Raw genomic sequence first — 25,646 nt, forward strand, 5'->3', positions numbered from 1 at the left:
GGATTTAATGTGGTAGCATGGTTTTCTCTAAACTATAAGTTATAGATATTATCTAAGGTCCAAATAATGCTTATTGATATTTTTACTGATTTCTGCAGAGCTGAATGCTAAAGGAGCCATTCTGTATGCCTTCGAGATGTTCCGCCTCAAGTCCTGTGTGGATTTCAAGCCCTATGAAGGAGAGAGCTCATATATCATATTTCAACAGTTTGATGGGTTGGTATGAAATTTTGCAGAGTGAAAATCATGCATACTTTGGTTCATAAAAAGTATTCTTTCCCCCTGAGTCCCCAAAGTCCAATGTATCATTCTTTTGTCTTCACATCCTCATAACTTAGCTCCCACATATGAGTGAGAACATACAATGATACAATGTTTGTTTTTTCCATTCCTGAGTTACTTCACTTAGAATAATGGCCTCCAACTCCATCCAGGTTGCCGTGATTGCCACTATTTCATTCCTTTTTATGGCTGAGTAGTAACACGTGTGTGTGTGTGTGTGTGTGTGTGTATTATATATATATATTTTTTTCTTTATCAACTTGTTGATTGATGGGCATTTGGGCTGGCTCCATATTTTTTCAATTGCAAATTGTGCTGCTATAAACATCTATGTGCAAGTATCTTTTTCGTATAATGACTTCTTTTCCTCTGGGTAGATACCTAGCAGTGGGATTGCTGGATCAAATGGTAGTTCTACTTTTAGTTCTTTAAGGAACCTTCACACTGTTTTCCATAGTCACTGTACTAGTTTACCTTCCCACCCACAGTGTAAAAGTGTTCCCTTTTCACTGCATCCACACCAATATATATAATTTTAAAAAATTTTTTAATTATGGCCATTTCTGCAGGAGTAAGGTCATATCACATTATAGTTTTGATTTGTGTTTCCCTGATAATTAGTAATGTTGAACATTTTTTCATATGTCTGTTGGCCATTTCTGTATCTTCTTTTGAGAATTGCCTATTCACATTCTTAGCCCACTTTTTGATGGGATTGTTTGTTTTTTTTCTTGCTAATTTTGTTTGGGTTATTTATAGATTCCAGATATTAGTCCTTTGTTGGATGTATACGTTGTGAAGATTTTCTCCCACTCTGTGGGTTGTCTGTTAACTCTGCTGATTATTTCTTTTCCCATGCAGAAGCTTTTGAGTTTAATTAAGTCCCACTGATTTATCTCTGTTTTTGTTGCATTTGCTTTTAGCTTCTCGGTCATGAAGTCTTTGCCTAAGCCAATGTTTAGAAGAGTTTTTCTGATTTTACCTTCTAGAATCTTTAGGGGTTCAGGTCTTAGATTTAAGTCTTTGATCCATCTTGAGTTGGTTTCTGTATAGGGTGAGAGAAGAGGCTCTAGTTTCATTCTTCTACATGTGGCTTGCCAATTATCCCAGCACCGTTTGTTGAATAGGATGTCATTTCCCCATTTTATGTTTTTGTTTGTTTTGTTGAAGATCAGTTGGCTGTAAGTATTTGAGTTTATTTCTGGGTTCTCTATTCTGTTCCATTGGTCTATGTGTCTATTTTTATGCCAGTACTTTCCTGTTTTGGTGACTATGGCCTTATAGTATAGTTTGAAGTTGGGTAACATGATGACTCCAGATTTGTTCTTTTTGCTTAGTCTTGTGTTGGCTATGTGGGTTCTTTTTTGGTTCCATATGAATTTTAGGATGGTTTTTCCAGGTCTGTGAAGAATGATGGTGGTATTTTGATGGGAATTGTATTGAATTTGTAGATTGTTTTTGGCAATTGTGGTCACTTTCACAATATTGATTCTACTCATCCATGAGCATGGGATAGCTTTCCATTTGTGTGTGTTATCTATGATTTCTTTCAGCAGTGTTTTGTAGTTTTCCTTGTAGAGGTCTTTCAGTCTTTGGTTAGATATATTCCTAAGTATTTTATTTTATTTTATATTTTGCAGCTATTGTGAAAGGGGTTGAGTTCTTGATTTGATTCTTAGCTTGGTCACTGTTGGTGTTTAGCAGAGCTACTGATTTGTGTAAATTAATTTTGTATCCTGAAATTTTGCTGAATTTATTTACCAGTTCTTAGAGCTTTTTGGATGAGTCTTTAGGGTTTTTTTAGGTATACAATCATATCATCAGCAAGCAGTGATAATTTCACTTCCTGTTTACTGTTTTGGATGCCCTTTCTTTCTTTCTCTTGTCCGATTGCTTTGGCTAGGACTTCCAGTAATATGTTGAATAGAAGTAGTGACAGAGGGCATCTTTGTCTTGTTCCAGTTCTCAGGGGAAATGCTTTCAACTTTTTGTCATTCACTATAAAGTTGACTGTGGATTTGTTGTAGATGGCTTTTATTACCTTAAGGATGTCCTTTCTGTGCCAATTTTGCTGAGGGTTTTAATCATACAGGGATGGTGGACTTTGTCAAATGCTTTTTCTGCATCTATTGAGATGATCATGTGAATTTTGTTTTTAATTCTCTTTATGTGGTGTATCACATTTATTGACTTTTGTATGTGAAACCATCTCTGCATCCCTGGTATGAAACCCACTTGGTCATGTTGAATTGTCTTTTTGATATGCTGTTGGATTCAGTTCACCAGTACATTATTGAGGATTTTTGCATGTATGTTCATCAGGGATATTGGTCTGTAGTTTTCTTTGTTTGTTATGTCCTTCCCTGGTTTGGGTATTAAGGAGATACTGGCTTCATAGAATGATTTAGGGAGGATTCCATCTTTCTCTATCTTTTGGAATACTGTCAATAGTATTGGTACCAATTCTTCTTTGAATGTCTTGTATAATTCAGTGCTGAATCCGTCTGGTCCTGGACTTTTTTTTGTTGGCAATTTTTGAATTGCCATTTCAATCTCACTACTTGTTATTTGTCTGTTAAGAGATTCTATATATTCCTGGTTTAATCTATGAGGGTTGTATATTTCCAGGAATTTATCCATCTCTTCTAGGTTTTCTAGTTTATGCACATAAACGTGTTCAAAGTAGCCTTGAATAATCTTTCATATTTCTGTGGTATCAGTTGTAATAGCTCCCGTTTCGTTTCTAATTGAGCTTATTGGGATCTTCTCTCTTCTTTTCTTGGTTAATCTCACTAATAATCTATCAATTTTATTTATTTTTTCAAAGAACCAGATTTTTGTTTCATTTATCTTTTGTATTTTTTTATTCCGTTTCATTTAGTTCTGCTCCGATCTTCGTTGTTTCTTTTCTTATGCTGGGTTTGGGTTTGAATTGTTCTTGTTTCTCCAATTCTGTGTGGTGTAACCTTAGATTGTCTATTTGTGCTCTTTCAGACTTTTTGGTGTCATTTAATTCTATGAACTTTCCTCTTAGCACTGCTTTTGCTGTATCCCAGAGGTTTTGATAGGTTGTGTCACTATTATCATTCAGTCCAAAAATTTTTTTAAATTTCCATCTTGATTTCATTGTTGACCCAGTGATCATTCAGGAGCAGGTTATTTAATTTCCATGTATTTGCATGGTTTTGAGGGTTCTTTTTGGAGTGATTTCCAATTCTATTTGACTGTGGTCTGAGAGTGTACTTGATATAATTTTGGTTTTCTTATATTTAGTTAGACTTGTGATCTATCATATGGTCTAACTTGGAGAATGTTCCATGTGCTGATAACTATAATGTATATTCTGCGATTGTTGGGTAGAATGTTCTGTAAATATCTGTTAAGTCCATTTGTTTTAGGGTATAGTTAAAGTCCATTGTTTCTTTGTTGACTTTCTGTCTTGATGATCTGTCTAGTGCCGTCAGTGGAGTATTAAAGTCCTCCACTGTTATTGTGTTGCCATCTACCTCATTTCTTAGGTCTAGTAGTAACTGTTTTATAAATTGGGGTTCTCCAGCATTAGGTAAATATATTTTTAGAATATCTTTCCACTCCTTTACCTTAAGTTTATGTGAGTCCTTATGTGTTAGGTGAGGCCTCAAAACCATGCAAATATGTGGAAATTAAATAACCTGCTCCTGAGTAATCATTGGGTCAACCATGAAATCAAGACGGAGATATAAAAATTATTTGAACTGAATGATAATAGTGACACAACCTATCAAAACCTCTGGGATACAGCAAAAATCAAAAGTGGTGCTAAGAGGAAAGTTTCACAGCATTAACTGCCTACATCAAAAGTCTGAAAGCATACAAATACACAATTCTGAAGACAGCAGAAACTTGGTTGGTGAATTCTTACTCATTCTGCCATTCTGTATCTTTTTAAGTGGAGCATTTAGGGCATTTACATTCAATGTTATTATTGGGATGTGAGGTACTATTCTATACATTGTGCAGTTTGTTGCTTGAATATCTTGGTTTTTTTTCACTGTGTTACTGTTATATAGGTTCTGTAAGATTTATGCTTTAAGGAGTTCTATTTTGGTATATTTTGAAGATTTGTTTCAAGATTTAGAACTCCTTTTAGCAGTTCTTATAGTATTGGCTTGGTAGTGGCAAATCTCTCAGCATTTGTTTGTTTGAAAAAGACTATCTTTCCTTCATTTATTAAGCTTAGCTTCACTGGATACTAAATTCTTGACTAATAATTGCTTTGTTTAAGGAGGTTAAAAATAGGACCCCAATGCCTTCTAGCTTGTCGGGTTTCTGCTGAGAAATCTGCTGTTAATCTGATAGGTTTTCCTTTATGAGTTACCTGATGCTTTTGCCTCACAGCTCTTAAGATTCTTTCCTTTGTCTTGATTTGAGATAACCTGATGACTATGTGCCTAGGCGATGATCTTTTTGAGATGCATTTCCCAGGTGTTCTTTGAGCTTTTTATATTTGGATGTCTAGATCTCTAGCAAGGCTGGGGAAGTTTTCCTTGATTATTCCCTCAAATACGTTTTCCAAATACTTGGATTTCTCCTTCTTCTAGAACACCAATTATTCTTTGGTTTGGATGTTTCATAGTCCCAAACTTCTTTGAAGCTTTGTTCATTTAAAATTTTTTTTTTGTCTTTGATGGATGGGGTTAATTCAAAAGCCTTGTCTTTGAGCACTAAGTTTCTTTCTTCTGCTTGTTCGATTCTATTGCTGAGACTTGCCAGTGCATTTTGCATTTCTCTAAGTATGTCCTTGATTTCCAGAAGTCGTGATTGTTTTTTATTTATGCTATCTGTTTCACTGAAGAATTTTCCTTTCATAGTCTCATCATGTTGTTGATTTCTTTAAGTTGGACTTTACCTTTCTCTGGTGCCTCCTTGATTGGCTTAATAATTGACCTTCAAAATTCTTTTTCTGGCAATTCAGAGATTTTGTCTTCATTTGGCTCCATTGCTGGTGAACTGACATGATCTTTTGACAGTGTTAAAGAACCTCGTTTTGACATATCACCAGAATTGTTTTCTGGTTCCTTCTCATTTGGGTAGACTGTGTCAGAGGGAAGATCTGGAATTCAAGGGCTGTTTTTCAGATTTTTTTGTCCCACAGGGTGCTCCCTTGATGTGGTGTTCTCCCCCTTCCCCTAGGAATGGGACTTCTTGAGAGCTGAACTGTAGTGATTGTTTTTGCTCTTCTGGGTCTAGCCACCCAGCAGAACTACTGGGCTCTGGGCTGGTACTGAGGAGTATCTACAAAGAGTCTGGTGATGTGATTTGTCTTCAGGTCTTGCAGCTATGGACACCAGCACCTGCTCCAGTGGAGGTAGCACGGGAATGAAATGGACTCTGTGAAGGTCCTTGGTTGTGTTTTTGTTTAGTGTGCTGGTTTTCTGTTGGCAATCGTCCAGCCAGGAGGTGGCACTTTCAAGAGTGCATCAGCTACAGTCTTATAGGAAGGATGCAAACCTGCCCTAGGGATACCTGGTTAAGTATTCAGATTTCTCAGCTGGTGGGCAAGGCCATAGAGCTCCCAAGAGATTATGACCTTTGTCTTTGGCTACCAGGGCAGGTAGAGAAAGATCACCAGGTTGGAGCAGGGATAGGCATGTCTGAGCTCAGCCACTCCTTGGGCAGGGCTTGTTGTGGCTGTTGTGGGGAATGGGGGTGTGGTTTCCAGTCCAGTGGAGTTATATTCCAGGAGGGATTATGGCTGCCTCTGCTGAGTTATGCAGGTTCCCAAGGAAGTGGGGAAAAGCCTGCAGCCACAGGCCTCACCCTGCTCCCATGCAGCCCGCAGTCCTAAAGGCTGGGCTTATCCCCACCGTGCCCCTTCAACAGCACTGAGTCCATTTCCAGGTGGCTGGTGACCAGGGTTGAGAACTTGTCCCAGACCACAAGCCTCCTTGTTGAGAAAGCAAGCAGACTCACAGGTTTTCAGCATCTCATGCAACCTGCAGTTGTGATCCAGTTGCTTCAAAGGGTCTATGGATTGTCTTGGCTTTCCTGGTATGTTCCTGCAGTAGTTCTTGGAGCAAAAATTCATGATGTGAGTCTCCCTACACTGCTCTGTCCAGGCAGCTGCAAGCTAGTCCTGCCTCTTATCCCCCACCTTAATCCCGAGGCCTGACCATGGAGTTTTGATAATGATGGTTGGATAGTATGATGAAAATGGTAGTTAGCACATGATTTAGCCTCTTAGGAAAAAAATGCAAAAAATAGCCGTTAAATAAAAGAAAAATACTGACAACTACTTAGATACAAATTAAATACCTAACTTACCTGAGTAGTTATTTTTGGAGCTTGCTTATTTATTTATTTATTTATTTATTTATTTATTTATTTATTTATTTATTTTGAGCCAGAGTCTCTCTCTGTCGGCCAGGCTGGAGTACAGTGGCATGATCTCAGCTCAATGGAACCCCCATCTCTGGGCTCAAGCAATTCTCCTGCCTCAGCCTCTTGAGTAGCTGGGATTACAGGCATGTGCCACCATACTCAGCTAATTTTTGTATTTTTAGTAGAGATGGGGTTTCACCATTTTGGCCAGGCTGGTCTTGAACTCCTGACCTCAGGTAATCGGCCCACCTCGGCCTCCAAAAGTGCTGGGTTTACAGGTGTGAGCCACCATTACAGGCATGAGCCACTGCGCCTGGCCTCATTCTTCTATTTTTTAAAAAATTGCACACCTACTACATTCCAGGAAGTGTGCTAGACTGTAGGTGCAACAAAATATGCAATAAGGTCTTAGCCCTCAGCAGGCTTACAGTTAGCGGGTGGGGGTGGTGGAGAAATGAGTATATTGTCTTAATACATGACAACGAGTGTCCTGAGTTGCAGCAGAGCAGGAGTGGGGCCACTGAGAAAGTGTGGGATGAAGCATCAGGGAGATTTGAGATGAGTGTTGGAGAGAATAAGGGAGGACAAATTGGGGGCAGGAAGAGGGAGAGAGGGAAAGGGTGAGGGAGGAGAAGGAGGAAGAAGAAGGGGAGGAGAGGATCAAAGGGAAGAAGAGGGAGAGGGAGAGAAGAGAGCAAACAAGAACCTGAACCTGGTTACTTGGAGAACCCCCTAAGTTCAGTGTGCCTGGAGCTTTTCATGTCAGGAGTTTTTCATGGACTCAGTGCTGTTGAAGGGGCACGGTGGGAATAAGCCCAGGCTTTAGGACTGAGGGCTGCATGGGAGCAGGGTGAGGCCTGTGACTGGAGGCTTTTCCCCACTTCCTTGGCAACCTGTATGACTCAGCAGAGGCAGCCATAATCCCATAATGAGCAGGAGCCAGGAAGGTGAGCAGGAGCCTGGTGATGGAGAGCCATGTGTGAGGGAACCTATTGTTTGGTGCAAGATTCATTCTATGCTCAGTTTTCCATTGTAAAAAGATTACTTGATCAACAGTGGATAAAGAATTGAAATAGAGCAAGACTGGTGGCAAGAGATCAATTAACAGATGCTCCAATTTTCTAGCGGAAAAACGGAAGGTACCTACACCAAGGAAGAGGCAGGTGATATAAAGAAGAGGGAATGGATTTCAGAAATCTGTGAAAAAGTAGATTTATCAGAATCTAACCTTATCAAATTGGTTAGTCGGAGGGGTTAGGAAGGGAGAGGAGTCAAAAGTATCTGAGATTTCAGATTTGGATGACTGGCAGGTGGTAACTTCATTCGCTGAGGCTGGGAATATTGCTGAAAGAATAACTTTGGGGATGAGGTAGGAGAGTAAACTCATCTTACTGCACGTGTTTTATTGCTTGAGGTTTTTGCAGGTCATATAAATGGAGATAACCAATAGTAGTTGGATAGTTTATTTTTCTGTAAAGGGGAAACATTTAAAGTATATCTCAGGCCTTGCAAAGACCACACATTTTAGAGCCTCTCTGCTTTTGACTACTGCATTTTGTCCTTTGGCAATCTCTGACCTTCAAGAAAGTGCTAAAACCCTTGATTTTTCATTGAAAATGTCAGAGAAACAATTAACTTTATTAACAAATTTATTTCCATTCTTCAGCTACCACTTTTGCATCATTTTTTTTTTCACAAAGAAACTCCTTAAAAATAAAACAAAATCCACATAATTACTTTCCAAAATTCTCACTTTCACAGTGAAGTTCTCCTGGCTTCTTTTTTGTTTTCTTTTTTTTTTTTCTTTTTTTTTTTTTTTTTAGACGGAGTCTCACTGTCTTCCAGGCTGGAGTGCAGTGGCGCGATCTCAGCTCACTGCAAGCTCCACCTCCCGGGTTCACGCCATTCTCCTGCCTCAGCCTCCCGAGTAGCTGGGACTACAGGTGCCCGCCAACACGCCCGGTTAATTTTTTGTATTTTTAGTAGAGACAGGGTTTCACCGTGTTAGCCAGGATGGTCTCGATCTCTTGACCTCGTGATCCACCCACCTCGGCCTCCCAAAGTGCTGGGATTACAGACGTGAGCCACCGCGCCCGGCCTTCTTTTTTGTTTTCAAGTGAGTCCCAACTACTTGATTAAGGGGTAGGTCAGCTTTGAGAGACGTTGTTTGTAAAAGCGCTGAATCTGGGAAACCTTATCACCTATGGCCAGGAGATGTCTCTGTTACAGATATTTTGGGAAGGGACTGGCCCAAAGTGCCCCTAAGCCCTTCAGGGCAATGGTCTCCTGAAGTTGGAGGCTAACTGGGACTCTTTCAGAAAGACAAGGTCAAAAGTTCTCAGTAAGGTGGAATGTATGGTATTTTTGCAACTTATGTCTTTCTGTTGGGGGAGGAATTTAAAAAGAAAGATAAATAATAAATGCTTTCTCTGAGTTGTGAATATTTTGCAGAGTAAACTCTGATTTGGTAATAAAATGCCACTATCAGAGAGGCAAGTTGATCATGGTTACATTTGCATAACACTGTAAATTTACTAAAAGTCATTGAATTGTATACTTAAAATTAAAGAATTTTATAGTATGTAAATTATACCTTAATAAAGTTATTAGAAAATAAATAACTAAGATTCATCTTTGAGTAAAAATCAAATCTGTTAGCCTTTGAGATGAATGTTAGAGAGAAGAAGGGAGGACAAATTGGGGGCAGGAAGAGGGAGAGAGGGAAAGGGTGAGGGAGGAGAAGGAGGAAGAAGAAGGGGAGGAGAGGATCATATACTATGTCAGCAATCTTGGGGAGAACAGTGGCAGGTAAGACACTGTGACTGTCACCATGAAACTTGCAACCCATTGATTGCATTTATGACTATCAGGAAATTTCTCTTTTCTGCTCAGCTTTGGTTAAAATATAGAGATCTTCATTTGACAATCTAAAGCCAGTAGGAGACAATTTGTGGAAAGCTTTGGGTTTGCTAATAGAGGTGAAAAATTGGGTTTATGAGAACAGAAAAAATAATTGGGCGGAGGAGGAAAGAGGAAGACATTCTACTACAAGGAATTTAGGGAATCTGACAGAGGTTCCCGAACCCACTGATTTCAGAGGGAAGCTAAAGGTCCTCCTTGCCTGATACCCCTCAGAAATAAGTTGGGCAGCCTTCTCTGTGCTGTCATAACACTATAGATCTGCTATTTCCAAAGACATGGATTTTATTAATTTGCTTTTTAATGAGGTTTTTTTATGGTCAGAAAATATATGCTTGTTCATTATAGGAAATTTGAAAATTTATTAAAGTATAAAAGGGCTGGGTGCAATGGCTCACACCTGTAATCCTCGCATTTTGGGAGGTCAAGGAGGGCAAATCGTTTCAGCCTAGGAGTTTGAGACCAGGCTGGGCAACATGGCAAAACCTCGTCTCTACAAAAAAATAAAAACATTATCTGGGTGTGGTGGCACGTGCCTGTGGTTCCAAGTCCCAGCCTCTCAGGAGGCTGAGGTGGGAAGATCACCTGAGTAAAGGAGGCTGAGGCTGCTGTGAGCTCTCATTGTGGCACTGCACAGCAACCTGAGTGATAAAGTTAGACCCCCATCTCAAAAAAAAAAAAGAAAAAAGAAAGAAAAGAAAAGAAAAGAAAAAAATTTAAATCAACTCCAGCTTTCCCTCAGACAACAATTTTTTAGATAAAGGCAACAGTGTTATTCTTTGGAGTGCCCTGTGGGTTTGTGGAGGTGAGGAGGAATGCCAATTTTTATTGCTTTCTACCTTGACGAATTGTTATAATAGGATTGATTTCTTCTGAGTATGTGCCACTTTTATAATGTATTATATCTTCACTTTTAAAGCCTGCATAGTATTCCCTCTAGGGAATGCTCCTTCTTTAAGCAGTCCCCATCTTTGGACCATTAGCATATGAGAATACTGTTGGTAATTTCTTTTTAAAATCAAGCCTAATTTCCTCCTAATTTGTGTTTTGGAGTACTGTGAATGACAGCCACTTAAAAATTCTCTAGAAGAAATTTTTCCTCTTCTCCTCTTTAAAGGTGCTGGTCTGAGGTTGGTGACCAACACGTGGGACAGAACCTTTCCATTGGCCAAGGATGTGCCTATAAGGCCATCATAGAACACGAGATCCTGCATGCTTTGGGATTTTACCACGAGCAGTCAAGGACGGACCGGGACGATTATGTGAACATCTGGTGGGACCAGATTCTTTCAGGTGTGATTGGGTAGAGATTGCTATCACATTTATCACTGGCTGAGACCAATCCTGGGATGACCAAGCCAAATCTGTGTGGACAGGAGCTTCAGCCTCTCTAGTGGGAAAAAGACTCTGAAGAGGTTATGATTTGTTGGCTCTTTATGTGGGCTGTGCTGATCTGACCGTAATTCATCGCAGATAAAGGTCTCAAGGAATGGTGTTAACTCACTGTGGGGGTCAACTGAAAGTTAACCAGAAGTTTTGCTTTATATCAGTGTTTTCATTAAAACTCTTATCTAAAACTCTACTTTCCTGTCTTAATGAGGAAAGTGAATCCAGATATTAAAGTCATTTCTCTGGATGTGAAATCTCCTGTGCCTCTAGAAGGCTGTTTGAGGTTTAATTGATTATTCCATGACTATAGGGCATACTCAAGAAGTATTTTTTTCAGTTGCTTTACCAAATCAATAAAAAATGTTTAAAAACAAAAACAAAAAATAAATGCTTTTATCTGAAATAACACCCCAATTATGTTAATTCTGGCTAGTTATCTGGATTCTGATTAATCAAAGGTGAATGTTTTTTTCTTCCTCGTTTCTAAGCACCTTGCTTCTTCTGCCTCCACCTCATACTACGCAAAAGATAACAATTTTGTCTTACGTATTATTCAGTTATATTATTCTAACAATTTCATTGTTCTTTAGGTTGTTTTGTTTTGTTTTGAGACAGAGTTTTGCTCTTGTTGCCCAGGCTGGAGTGCAATGGTGCGATCTCAGCTCACTGCAACCTCTGCCTCCTGGGTTCAAGCGATTCTCCTGCTTCAGGGAGGCAGATGGGATTATAGGTGTGCGTCACCACGCCTGGCTAATTCTGTATTTTTTAAGTACAGATGGGATTTCATCATGTTCCTTAGGCTGGTCTCGAACTCCTGACCTCAGGTGATGGGCCTGCCTTGGCCTCCCAAAGTGCTGGGATTACAGGCATGAGCCACCGTGTCCGGCCTTTACTTTCCTTAATTGTTTGAGACAATGAAGTAGAGTGCTTTTGAGTACACTAAAACATTTGTTGAGCAGCTTCCTGATGTGCTAGAAAAAAAAAAGTCAATGCTGTGTTTCTGAAGATACTTAGTTTTTAAGAAGGAATTAGTGTAGAGAATGCAAAAACATTGTTTTTGCCAGTAAGAGATTAATGAAACTTTAATCTATTTAAAATGCCTTAACTGTTTCCGGCATGGCTTTTATAAAACAAATAATAGCCTTGTGTAGGTATCTGTTTTATTTAGATCCCGATTTTATATGCGGATTCATATATTGCAGTGCATCTATAATAATTTTACTTTTGGGGGCTTGGAAGAACTGACCAAGCTTTAAAATTAAATATGAATCCTCAAAATTTTTCTGCCAGGACTGTAATAGTTCATTTTGGAGTAAGATGGTCAATGATTTTCACATGAGATCAGGGTAGAGCAGGCTAATCAAAATCACCTGTGAGGTTTCTCATCCTGTGCCTTCCCGGTCTCTTATATTCTGGTAATTCTATGAATGTGGATTGGTGTAGTAAGGAAGAAAACTGTAACTTACAAGAGTCTAATAGGTCACCAGGTTTGAGCCTAACCACATATTCCAACCATCTTACCACCACCCACTGAACCAGAGGCCAGATAGCACTCTTCTTTGCCTCGCAGTCCAATCTAGAAAAGTTTTGGAGCATATTCACTCAGAGATGAAATAATAACTCAGACTTCATGTACCTATCTGTCAGTAGTAATTGTGTTATAACTGTGTGTGTGTAGAAGGAAGGAGGAAATGGAGTAATAGGTCAAAGGACTGAATCTCTGATTGCACTACTCAGGGGACTATTAGACTTTGTCTGTATTTGCCTGTAAGCCTCAATTTCTTACCTTCCTGTACATAGACTTGGCTTTGATGAATAATTTTGTAAGAAAGCAGAAAACATTTCTATTTCCAAGTCTTATAGAAGACAATACTTAGTGCTTTTAAAATGGTTTTAGGCCAAATGAGGTTCCCTTTATCGGAGTGAGGGACATTTGCCAGGGTCAAGTGCAGACTTGCTCAGCTCTGGTTTGAGCACGGGTTGCTCAACACATATTTGCTCATCTCCTATCTGTGTTTTCATCAGGTACAATTTCATATATCTAAATTGCCTGCAACCACGGGAGAACTGTTCTCAAAAGAGACATCAAATCCAATCAGATTATCAACACAGGCAGTATTTTTTATCAGGGTAATTTATGAGTTTTATTGATTTAACTTAGGTCAATAACAAGCTTTCTGTTTAACTTAAGAAGACACTGTACTGGCAATGTAATTCTCTCCCAATGTCCATCTCCATTTCTTGAATCAGAATTGTGTTTTTGAAATTTCTTTCCTTATGCAAGGGAAAAAACTCAACTTTTGAGGTCTAGCAAGGGTTGACAAACTATAGTCCATGGGCCATATCTACTTCCTTTTGTAAATAAAGCTTTATGGAAACACAATCATAACCATTTGTTTAAGTATTGTATATGGCTGTTTTCATGCTGCAATGGCAGAGTTGAGTAGTTACAACAGAGAACATATTTTCTACCTACTCTAGAACAGGTTTGCTGACTGACCCCTGGTTTACAGGATCACATGCCCCGGATTACAGCCCCTTTTCAGCTCTCAGCTGTGAGTCCCTATCCTGTTCACTGTTGGGGGCCACTACCAACCTAGCACAGCTCTTAGTACATACTAGGCCCAACAAAAACATGTTTAATACATTTTTAAAAATTATTCAAAATATTTGTTTGCTAAGTATTCTCATAAGAATCCATGAGTCATACAGATTAACATAATCTATTCTAACCTGATGGGAATTTTGGTTTTGTTTTGAGACAGAGCCTTGCTCTGTCTTCCAGGCTGGAGTGCAATGGTGCAATCTCAGCTCACTACAACCTCCACCTTCCGGGTTCAAGTGATTCTCATGCCTCAGCCTCCTGAACAGCTGGGATTACAGGCGTCCACCACCATGCCCAGCTAATTTTTGTATTTTTTAGTAGAGGTGGGGTTTCACCATGTGGGCCAGGCTGGTCTCAAACTCCTGGCCTCAAGTGATCCACCCACCTCAGCCTCCCAAAGTGCTGGGATTACAGGTGTGAGCCACCATGCCCAGCCTCTAATCAGATGGTTTTATGGAAAATTAAGTAAAGCACATCCAGTGAGTTGAAAGTGCTTTGCTTCAGGTGCCACTGAGAGTTACCAAGAGATTGTAGACTCTTGATGCTCTTTACAATCTCATTACCTCAAATGACATCCTAGGACCAAGTACTCTGGAGGGATTAACTTTCCCCTTCCCTGTTAGGGCCATTGTTTCTTTTAGACCTGTCCCACCTTCAAAAATGCTTTGATCCCTGTCAAGTAATCCCCAATATAATCCCCATGAGTTGGGAGAATGAAACATCAGTATTCAGATTTTACAGTTAAAGCAAGATATTGCTCAAACGTGGTCTTGCTCCTCAGCTTTTCCAGAAGCATTCACACACTCCCTCAGGCACCTGCTGGAGCATTGCCTGGCCACACCACATTTCTGCAGTCCTGCATGTAGCTCTGTATGAGGCAGTTACATTTTCTTCTCTCTAACTGTTCAAAGTAACTGGATGAGGCCAGGCACGGTGGCTCATGCCTATAATCCCAGCACTTTGAGAGGCCAATGCAGGCGGATCACCTGAGGTCAGGGGTTCGAGACCAGCCTGGCCAACGTGGTGAAACCTCATCTCTACTAAAAATTGAAAAATTAGCCAGGCCTGGTGCCACGTGCCTGTAATCCCAGCTACTCAGGAGGCTAAGGCAGGAGAATTGTTTGAATCCAGGAGGCAGAGGTTGCAGTGAGCTGAGATCTTGCCATTGCACACCAGCCTGGGCAACAGAGCAAAAACTCTATCTCAAAACTAAACAAGTAAACAAACAAAAAGTGACTGGACAAGGAGCTAGAGAAGGAGAAGAATATGAGGATGGGAAGTTATGACTGGAAGAGTTAGCCGCATTTGCATTCAGTTTTCCTATCACTACACAAGAAGAAAATCAAAAAAATCTGCAAACCTTTCCATTAATGCAGCCCAAACAGTAAATTCCCGTTGGTTATTAGTCAATTCAAAGGCCCTCTGATCAGTTATTTTGTTCAGCTTTTAACATTGCAGCACATCTTATCTCACTTTCACTAATCTCAGAAAAATATTTACCTTTCCTCTTTTGAGAGGAAAATAAGTTTTCTTCTTCCTATTTTATTTTTGTTCTCCATGAGGCTATTTCTGAAACAGAAGGATGTGAGCCTTGATCGACAGGATCCCCTGTCTTGCTTTCAGCTGCTTACCTTTCCCTCTGCCCCTCAGATTTCCTTCTCCTAACCCGTGAAGAGTAAGCCAGGTACAGCTCTGGGCAGACTCAGTGGATGAGGTACTTGGCTGTTAGAACGATGTGCCTTGAACATAATCGATTGTGAACATTTTCCTGAATTCAAAAATTATTTTTCCTGTCATTTGGAATATCTTCCTCAGCTTTGCTATTTTACCGTCTCTTTCTGAAAGTCTTACACACACATACACACACACAGATACACATATATTTATATATATTTATAATGTATCTTTGGTGTAAACATGTACATATATTTAGTAATTTCTAATATTTATTTAAATTTACAATATGTATTGTACAGTTATTACAATATTATATATGTTATTGTATATTAATATATTAACTAATAATAATGATGCATAGTAATTTTACATTATATTGTTTATAAAATATAATTTATATTTAAATAGATCTATTGAAATATATATTTAAATAGATCTATTATATATAAATTATATATATAATAGATCTATTTAAATAGATCTATTTATATATATTATATATTATATTATATATTATATATATTTAAATAGATCTATTTAAATAGAACTATTTTCCTTTTTTGGAGGGTCTCTGGGTATCTAGTCAAACAGCAGCATGGGGAAAATAACATGACTGAGAAGGACTTGTGGATTCTCTCCCTAACAGGTTACCAGCACAACTTTGACACCTATGATGATAGCTTAATCACAGACCTCAATACACCCTATGATTATGAGTCTGTGATGCACTACCAGCCTTTCTCATTTAACAAGAATGCAAGTGTTCCCACCATCACAGCCAAGATCCCTGAGTTTAACTCCATTATCGGACAGCGCCTGGATTTCAGTGCCATTGATTTAGAGAGGCTGAACCGAATGTACAATTGCAGTGAGTATCTCAGTTTCTGAGAACTTGGTAAACTAGCCTCAGCAGAGATTCCCTCAGCCTTAGAGATTTCCTTTACATTTTCCTTTACTCTTCTTTAATGTACTAGCTAAAAGAATAAGAACAAACTGCATAACTTTTGTTGGTCTACCTCTTGACCCATTTGTTTAAGTATTGTCTATGGCTGTTTTTGTGCTACAATGGCAGAGTTGAGTAGTTAAAAACAAAAAACAAACAAACAAAATTGTAACACCAACCTTACAGGATGGTTATAAAAACCAATTATGTAGTTGTGTTTTGTAAAGTCAAAGTACTGGACAAATGTAAGGAGCTGTTATTGTCTAGCTTCTTTTGCTTCTTTTGGAGGATGCATTATTACGTAAAGGTCAAGCTAGGTGATGGACTTGAAAGCATTTTGTATCCTGTAAAATTCTTTACCTACGTTAGTTATTCCTAGAGTAATCTAATCCTCTGGGGCAGGGTGTTTGCTAAAGATGATCCCACTAGCCCTTAGAGATAAAATGTTTGATTCTATTCAATACGTATGTACAAAAGACCTACTAAGTGCAAAGCCAAGTATTATAGGTATCTTGTTCTTGATCTAAAGGAGTTTATGGTTGGTATTTACATAGCAGAGAATGATTATAGATTTTTTTTTTATCTTGACTCTGTGAGGTAGGTAGGGCTGTGTCTATATTAGCAAGTACTAAGATTTGATGACAGTAAGATTTGCATTTGAGAAAAAGTCAAGATAACAAGCTTGTGAGCCTGTTGTATCTGAACAAGGAGGTTTTAATGGCTTAAGACATTAGCTATTCGGAATGACTATCTTTCATTTTTAACCAGATGATAAAAATATCATTTGCAGCCACAACTCACACTCTTTTGGACCACTGTACTTTTGAGAAGGCAAACATCTGCGGAATGATTCAGGGCACCAGAGATGACACTGACTGGGTCCATCAGGACACTGCTCAAGCTGGAGAAGTGGATCACACCTTGTTGGGACAATGCACAGGTCAGTGAAAGTGGAAAGCAAACACGTTGATGTGGTTCACCAGGTTCAATTAGGTTATGCCAGCCACTATGTTTTGCCTCAGTCAGAATGTTAGTTACCAAACTTGAAAATCTGAACAAGGACAAAAAACATTTCTCATATCTTCATTATTAACTCAATAAAAAGCATCCAGTCTCTGGGCACGCAAAAGAAAGATGCATTTAAGCAAAACTGATATTGGTATATGATTGATAAGATAAAACCTCATAAATAAAGGCAATGTCTGTAGAGCCACACCCTCCTACAGAAATACAATGTGAGTCACATATGTAATGTAGAATTTTCTAGTGTCCACGTGAACTGGCTCTGTGGCACAATGGATAACACCTGGGACTTTTAATACCTCCATGAAAAAGTAAAAGAAAACAGGTGAAATTAATTTTAATAATGTATTTTTAACTCAATATATCCAAATAGTAGCATTTCAACATGTAATCAATATAAAAGTTATTATGAGATGCTTCACATTTTGCAGGCTAAGTATTTTAAACTTGACACATATTTTACTCCTACAGTACCTCTCAGTTTGCACTGGCCACAATTCAAGCACTCAATAGCCACATAGGTTTGGTAGCCACTGTATTGGATAGCATAGCTTCAGATACTTCCTATATATGGTGTAGCGAAAAAGACAGACCTGGTTTGAAATAGAGCTTCACCACTTACTAATTGTGACCACAGGAAGTTGTTGTCATGTGTGTGCTTTTTCTAAAAGTCTTGGCTTTTGCAAGCCTCTGTAAACATCAAGATATTGATATCTACTTCACAGTGACAATGGAAGAATATAATGCATACAAAGCCCCCACCTGTAGACCAGCAGCTTCACTCCCCATTTTTCCATCTTCCCTTTCTCTCCAGAGGTTCCATTTATTTTGTTTTTCTATTTTAGCCTTCTAGTATTCTGTGCCTGCCATTGAAATCATTTTAACCATATTTGGAAGCAGGTGAGGTTACAGATTATTACGGCTTTTTAAAGACTAGACTACTGCGAAGTCACTTAGTCCATAACCGTCTGAGAGTTGGTGAGATTCCCTTCCCAGAAGGAACACAGCCTGTCACCCAGATACCAGGCCACCACAGGGAATGTCAGAGGTGATAAGCCACTGACACTTTTCCTCCATCTTTGGAAAAGGGTAAAAGTTTCTGTCACAGATCAGATTATCAAACATATCATCCCAAGTGTCCAAAGGTTGATCCACACCTGAAGTGCTCTCTAAATTTCCACTGTAGCCTCTAATCCAACCTATTCTGTGGGCTTGCTGCTAGGCTAATGTACAATTGCCAGCTAAACACAAAGGTGATCTTTATTGTGAGAGGAATCTGCTGAAAAAATGTTCTAGTAAGAGAAAAGGACCACAGCCCAGAAGAAAGATCTGGAAAAGCTGTATAAGGTTAACTTGAGCAGCTATTATGCTTCTTTCAGAAGAGGTATTTAATGGAACATGTCCCTCTGCTTAGAGCTCTTGCATAGTTACAGGTGGATGCATAGACATGAAGAACTTGAAGGATCCGTTGGGAGGATCCCTCCCATTCAAAACCCATGGAAATAAACACCTAGGTATTGGCAGAGCTGGGGATAATTCAGACCTCCTGAGTTCTGGGCTTGAATTATTTGACTCTCAATTCATGCTTCATAATACACCTGGGCTAGAATTCCTGAGTAAGAATTACCTAGAAACCTTTTTAGCCTCGTGCGCTCTTTTTTTTTTTTTTTCTAACCCAGGCATTCAATATATAATTATAATTCAGAGGTCTCAGGCAAGTTCAAATATTGAGAAGAAGATACAAGGGAATATAATTTGCCCTGATTTAATATTAAAGTCGTTTGATATTTTAAGCTTGGTGAGAAGCTTATTTAAACCATCATTGCTTGCTGCTGATATGAGAGGCAAGTGCCTCAGTGTGAGGCAGGATGAAGCTGGGAGCATCACGGAGCAACGCTGGAGTACCCACTACTATACTGTACACTCACTTCATTTTTATCTTGCGAAATGTTTTGATTGAAGCATCTTGATATGGCTTTGAGTGTTGGAACACAGTATAAAGAACCTCTTCATATGCAAGAATTTTTCATTGTGCTTGACTTTGATGAGTGTGTGGTTTACCAAATGGTACATTTGTTTGGCTGCTTGATTGTTCTTAGGGGAAAGAGTTTTGAGATATCTGAGTCAGGTAAACCCTATCTCTGGCACTAATGTAGACACTTTTCACTCTCTTCAGAGTCCTTCCAATGCCTTCCTTTACATTCAGGGGAAATTTCCATTTAGTCTGTAATGTGTCCTGAATAGCCCTTCTTATAATATAGTAAAGATTTTTTTTTGCCACTGACAATACACCCAGTTATTAGGCTAGCAACAGGGGAAACTGAACCCTTATCATTGTCAATGTTTAAAACCAAATCCTAAATCTTTGAATTCCAGTGTCTTATACAACGACCAGACCAATCCAACTCTTTTCCTTGGAATGAATCTCTAATTTAAAGAATGAAGTCAATGAGAAAAATAGAATTCATCTCACAGACACCAAATTCCATCAAACATTGCTGGAAGCCTGTGTTTCTTTAAGTCAGAGGTATATATCTCACAATCTTGGAACAAAGGCACTCAAACTCAACAGTGGAGAGCAAGCTTTAGCCGGTGACTAAGTCCATTGAGACAGAGAATATTTACTGACAAATGTCCTTCTTTTTATTTTCCTCTGAAGAGTTCTAGCTTTTGTTGCCTGGATAATGGCTGTGGTTCACTATTTCACTGTGTTTGGGTGGACAGCACCCTGGGGGGTGGGAAGCCAGATGTGTGATGTTTGGCTTCTCTTTTCATAGGTGCCGGCTACTTCATGCAGTTCAGCACCAGCTCGGGGTCCGCGGAAGAGGCAGCCCTACTGGAGTCTCGGATTCTTTACCCGAAGAGGAAGCAGCAGTGCCTGCAGTTTTTCTATAAAATGACAGGAAGTCCTTCAGACAGACTCGTTGTCTGGGTCAGGAGGGATGACAGCACAGGCAATGTTCGCAAGCTGGTGAAGGTGCAGACTTTTCAAGGTACTTAGAGGCATTCACACGAGGAATGGATTGGGTTAAAATCTGGGATCCTGCTTCTTCTCCTCCTTCCCTCTTTCCTCCTATTCCTCCTTCTTCTCTCTCTCTCCTCCTTTTCCTCCACCCACTTCCTCCTCTTCTCAGAGCCTGTCATAATGTATGGCATGTTTTAATTACTCTATGAATGTTTTAACCACTGAGAAATTAGAAGCAGTATCTTGGGCTTAGATAGGGATGAAATATACTTTTGTAAGAAGCCAATCAGAATATACAAATCCAGTTTTCACTAGAAATTTAGAGGAAGCAAAGGCCAAGACTGAGAAAATGGATGGCTCAGGAGCGGAGATAAGAAGGTAAAAGACCTGTGGGAACTGATACTCCTGGAGAGAGAGTAGTTAAATAGTTGACCAGCTCACGCCTGGAATCCCAGCACTTTGGGAGTCCGAGGCGGGTGGATCACACGGTCAGGAGATTGAGATCATCCTGGCCAGCATGGTGAAACCCTGTCTCTACTAAAAATGCAAAAATTAGCCGGGTGTGGTGGCGCGCGCGCATGTAGTCCCAGCTACTTGGGAGGTTGAGGCAGGAGAATTGCTGGAACCTGGGAGGCGGAGGTTGCAGTGAGCCAAGATTGCACCACTGCACTCCAGGCTGGTGACAGAGCAAGACTCTATCTAAGAAAAAAAAAAAATTGACCATAGTGTTTTGCATCTGTTTCAGAAAAACAAATGATACCATTATTTAATATGCTGAAGTAACTTGAAGCCTACTTGTGAAGTTGGTGGCAAATAAGTCATTGGTATATGTTAACTTCCTATAATAACTAACATGTTCCTAAGTGTCACTTTGTATATTTATATAAGAAGGTCAGCATGTAAACGATTATAGATAGAGAAACTTTTTGTTGAAAAGAAAGAAGGCTTGTCTCCCTTTTCCTAGTTATGAATGAACCACTACCACAACAAAAGAAAGCAAATACTTTGTTTATAACCCTGGATCTTGATTTATGGCCAAATTATCCTAGCATCCAACTGCCTACCTTAGCATTTAATTTATCAATTGAAAAGAGTCCAGAGAAAGGAATTATTTTTTATATATCTGCTTCTCTTGAAGGAGAAACTTTCCTTCGAGGTCACTTGTAAGAACAGGTGCCCAAATCGCCTATATCCAAGCCACTCTGTGGGCTGCCTGAGAACTCTACAAATCACAGTTTGGAGGGATTCACTTTTCTGGTTGAAATTTATCATAGTTTATACGATGAAAGGATGACAGCTAGATACTCATTTAGAGTTGAGGATGTGTTATGTTACCAAGGATTGTAAATATTTAATGAGAAAATGAGTTAGAGTTTCAATAATATTGATGGGACCTATTATCATTCACTTTCATCTAAAGCTAAAAGTGTTACTTCTAAGCACAAAATCAATCGAGCAAACATCCCATGTTTAGTTTAGTTTCTTACACTGCTGTGCTTTGTGTTTCATTGAATTCAGAGTATGCCTGTGTACGTTCCCTGGGAACACTGTATGAATGGGTTTTTTAAGTAGTCTGTTCTGATACTGGTTTGTTAATGAAACTTTTCAAAAAGGTTAGTTGAATACCACTTAGCGTTGTTTATGTGATATTCAACTTAAGACAGTTGCAACCAATTTGAATAGCTTTTAAGTTTTGCAAAATGTGTATTTTGACCAAAACACTTACACACAAAATGTGTCCATATGCATACTTGTATATATGTTACATACATAATGCTTATATACAAACTTACATGAAAAATGTTTGCATACAACTATGTGTATGTACACACACATGCACACACACACGTTTTTACTGAGTCCAGGACTTCCTTAGAGATGACAATTCTGAACTAACAGGGATTAAATTTGTCTCAAACAATCTTAGTAGCATTATTGCCTGACTGATTTAGGGCGGCCCCGTGGAAGCATGTAAACGAAACCGTCTTAATAATTTCATAGACGAATCTCTGCCTATATGGTATAGCCTCTTGGGTCTCCTTCCCAGTGCCAAATTCCCCCATCTCAACCTCATTTTGACATCTTACATTAAGAAAAAACAAAGCAAGTACTCATCAGCAAGAACGGAATCCTGTTCTCTTGACAGAATTCCCATGATCTGTAACCTGCTGGATAAATAGTTCAAATCCTATATTTCTGTTCCTATTCCTAGACTTTCTGGCACCTATTACCCTTCAAGGCCATGTGTCTTCCACTAGACTGCCGTGCTCTCCCCAGGAGATGGCAGCTGCGTAGATTTGTATGTTACAGAGGTGGTCGTGTGCCTTCTCTACCTCTCTCCTATGTTCCCATGTAACCTAACCACACAGGCCATAATCAGCTCCACCCTGAGAAACAGAACATTGTTAGACCCATCCCTTGAAGTTGTCCTTAGAGAGAATGGCCTGAAAACAAAGGGAGATTAAAAGTCTTCTCCTTTTCGGGGAAAGTATAGTTCTGTAAGCAGATTTCGGGTTAAAAGACACAGAAGAAGGAAAAGACACTCATCTGTAGGAACTCAGTTTAGCCAACATGACTTCCACTTGGAAGCATTTTTCCTCCCCTCTTCAAGCCCAGCTCTAGGGAATATCCTGTGCAAACATATCAGTGTAGGCGCATCTCTTTGCGGAATCGAGTTGCTGTGCTTTCGCAGTTTCCTCTCTCCAGTACCCCCAAGCTCCTGTCTGGCATCTTATGCTGTTCAACCCAGGATCCTATGTTCTAGAACAGCCTTCACACCATCTTTCGTCAGCTCTTAATTCAAAAGTGCCACTTCTAGTTCATGCTCAGAGAAGAAGCAAGTAGACCTAATCTTTATTAGAATGTGAATTTCTGGACAATAGTACTCTTTTTGGCTTACTTCGCTCCCCTGCATGGTGGACTTTCAGATAATATAAGGAAGAGAAAAAAGTCTAGATATATTGGAGAGGGAGTCAGTTTCAGGTAGGGAAGATGCAGTCAGTCCTACAGGTTATTATCTGCTCTTCAGCATTCCTTATATCTCTCTGGCAACAAGTGACAGGTCGGACCATATGGAGTTACTATTTTTTGACTTTTGGCTTAGAAAATGGCTGTTTTATACGATTCAGCCTAACATTTGGGTATTCATTGCTAACATTAGTGGTTACAGTTGAACCAGCCAACCCAGGAGGAAATCCAGAACCTGGATTCTCATACTGATAGTGGAAAACAAATTCATGGTTAAGATTTGAATGTGAATTTTAAAATAAATCATAGTATTTTAAAAAACCATTTTCCTTATTAGGTATGTAACTTTGGAAAAGTTACTTAACCAGTTTATAATAGTACCTATTTTATAGGGCTGTTGTGAGGATTTAATGAGATCATTTATGGAAAGCACACGGCACTGTGCCAAACTCATAGTAAGTACTCATTAAGTGTTGGCCACAATTCTCATCAGCCTTGTTCTCTGTCCTCAGGAGATGATGACCATAATTGGAAAATTGCCCATGTGGTGCTCAGAGAGGAACAGAAGTTTCGCTACCTTTTCCAGGGCACAAAAGGCGACCCTCAGAACTCAACTGGGGGAATTTACCTGGATGATATCACTCTGACGGAAACCCCCTGCCCCACGGGGGTCTGGACAGTGCGGAATTTCTCCCGAGTCCTTGAGAACACCAGTGAAGGGGACAAGCTTCAGAGCCCTCGATTCTATAATTCAGAGGGATATGGTTTTGGGTTAACTTTATACCCAAATGGCAGAGAAAGCTCTGGCTACTTGAGACTTGCTTTTCACGTGTGCAGTGGGGAGAACGATGCTATCCTGGAGTGGCCGGTAGAAAACAGACAGGTGATAATTACCATCCTCGACCAGGAGCCTGATGTCCGGAACAGGATGTCCTCAAGCATGGTGTTCACCACCTCGAAGCTGCACACATCTCCAGGTGGGTGGTTTCAGCATAAATAAGAACTGCCCCCTTGAACCAGAAAGGCCCACAGATGTGATTCTGTGGTGCAAGAGAGAGTAACGTTCTCCTCACACTGTCCGCTTGGGAATACCAATAACATAGGCGTGTTGGAGTTTCAAGATTTTCAACGCCGTCACATCCTCCTTCCCTTTCCTAAATTCACTCATCAGACATCTATTGAGGGCTTACCATGTGCCGAACTCAGTGCTAGGTACTTAGAATACAAGTGAATCAGGTGATCCCTGCCTCATTGAGCTCATTATGATTGAGGAAACAGATACTGCTAATCATTTATCAAATACTTGGAACTTGCTAGGCTCTGTGCAGAGCTAATGTACTTACTCTGAAAATAGTACTCAATGTTACTATGTTCATGAAGTAAACTTACATCAGTAAAGAAATGGGCAAACTATTTTTTTTTTTTTTTTTTGAGATGGAGTCTCGCTCTGTCGGCCAGGCTGGAATGTAATGGCGCAATCTCGGCTCACTGCAAACTCCACCTCCCAGGTTCAAGCAATTCTCCTGTCTCAGACTCCAGAGTAGAGACGGCGTTTCACCGTGTTGCCCAGGCTGGTCTTGAACTCCTGAGCTCAGGCAATCCACCCGCCTCGGCCTCCCAAAGTGCTAGGATTACAGGCGTGAGCCACTGCGCCTGGCACTAATTTTTTTTTCAAAAGAGAAGACCTAAGCCTTAGAAGAAAGAAGCTGTAGCTGTCCCTGTCTTTTCATTAAGAAAGTCACTGAGTAGCAGACAACTGATCACTCAGAGCTGTGATTCTCTGCCTCTCCCATCTTTCAATTCTGAATTGCAATTCTCCTGGAAAGAGTAAATAGCCTAATTTTTTTCCAACACGTTTTTTATTTTTATATTTATTTACTTATTTATTTATTTCTGATTCACAAAGCCCTGTATCCTCATTAAAGACAAACTGGAAAGTGAAGTCTAAAGAGGTAATGTGATTTTATGTTACCTACAACTTTGCAGCGATAAATGACACCTGCATCTGGGACAGGCCGTCCAGGGTGGGAACCTACCATACGGACTGTAATTGTTTTAGAAGCATCGACATGGGCTGGAGTGGTTTCATCTCCCACCAAATGCTGAAAAGGAGGAGTTTCCTGAAAAATGATGACCTCATCATGTTTGTGGACTTTGAAGGTACTTTTATTGGTCTTCCTGAGTAAATAATCCTATGCTCTTGGCACTCTACTGATTTTATCCTGATTTTAAAGCACACATGGAGGGTGGGGATGGGGTTAAAAAAATGTGTTGTAGGAGAACCACATTTTATTCAATTGGTCAAGGACTCACATCTTTATTTTAACTGTTCTTGAAAGAAACTGAAATTTTAGTGTCATCTTTTTGATAATTTTATCAGAGGTAACAGTTCACTGATTTCAATTTAGCTTCCATCAGTCTATCCATGCTAACTTTATGCTTCGTTTTGCAAATTCAATAAATAAAAATGTGACTGGATTACTTTAAAATAAAAATAGCTAATACTGTGGGAATCA

The 25,646-nt window shown here is 39.6% G+C and overlaps 1 protein-coding gene across 2 annotated transcripts in view; it reads left to right on the forward strand.

Annotated features, from left to right (window-relative positions):
• Positions 1–25,646, forward strand: part of MEP1A (meprin A subunit alpha) — a 47,386-nt gene that overhangs the window by 17,017 nt on the left and 4,723 nt on the right. For both annotated transcript variants that reach the window (XM_032140313.2, XM_032140312.2), the window contains 7 exons: positions 99–216; positions 10,679–10,854; positions 15,879–16,100; positions 16,966–17,115; positions 19,976–20,191; positions 23,643–24,107; positions 25,117–25,290. In XM_032140313.2, coding sequence (XP_031996204.1) covers positions 99–216; positions 10,679–10,854; positions 15,879–16,100; positions 16,966–17,115; positions 19,976–20,191; positions 23,643–24,107; positions 25,117–25,290 — 1,521 coding nt within the window. The remainder of the gene's footprint in view (positions 1–98; positions 217–10,678; positions 10,855–15,878; positions 16,101–16,965; positions 17,116–19,975; positions 20,192–23,642; positions 24,108–25,116; positions 25,291–25,646) is intronic.

This window comes from Hylobates moloch, unplaced genomic scaffold (genome assembly GCF_009828535.3).
Source record: "Hylobates moloch isolate HMO894 unplaced genomic scaffold, HMol_V3 SCAFFOLD_20, whole genome shotgun sequence".
NCBI lineage: Eukaryota > Metazoa > Chordata > Mammalia > Primates > Hylobatidae > Hylobates > Hylobates moloch.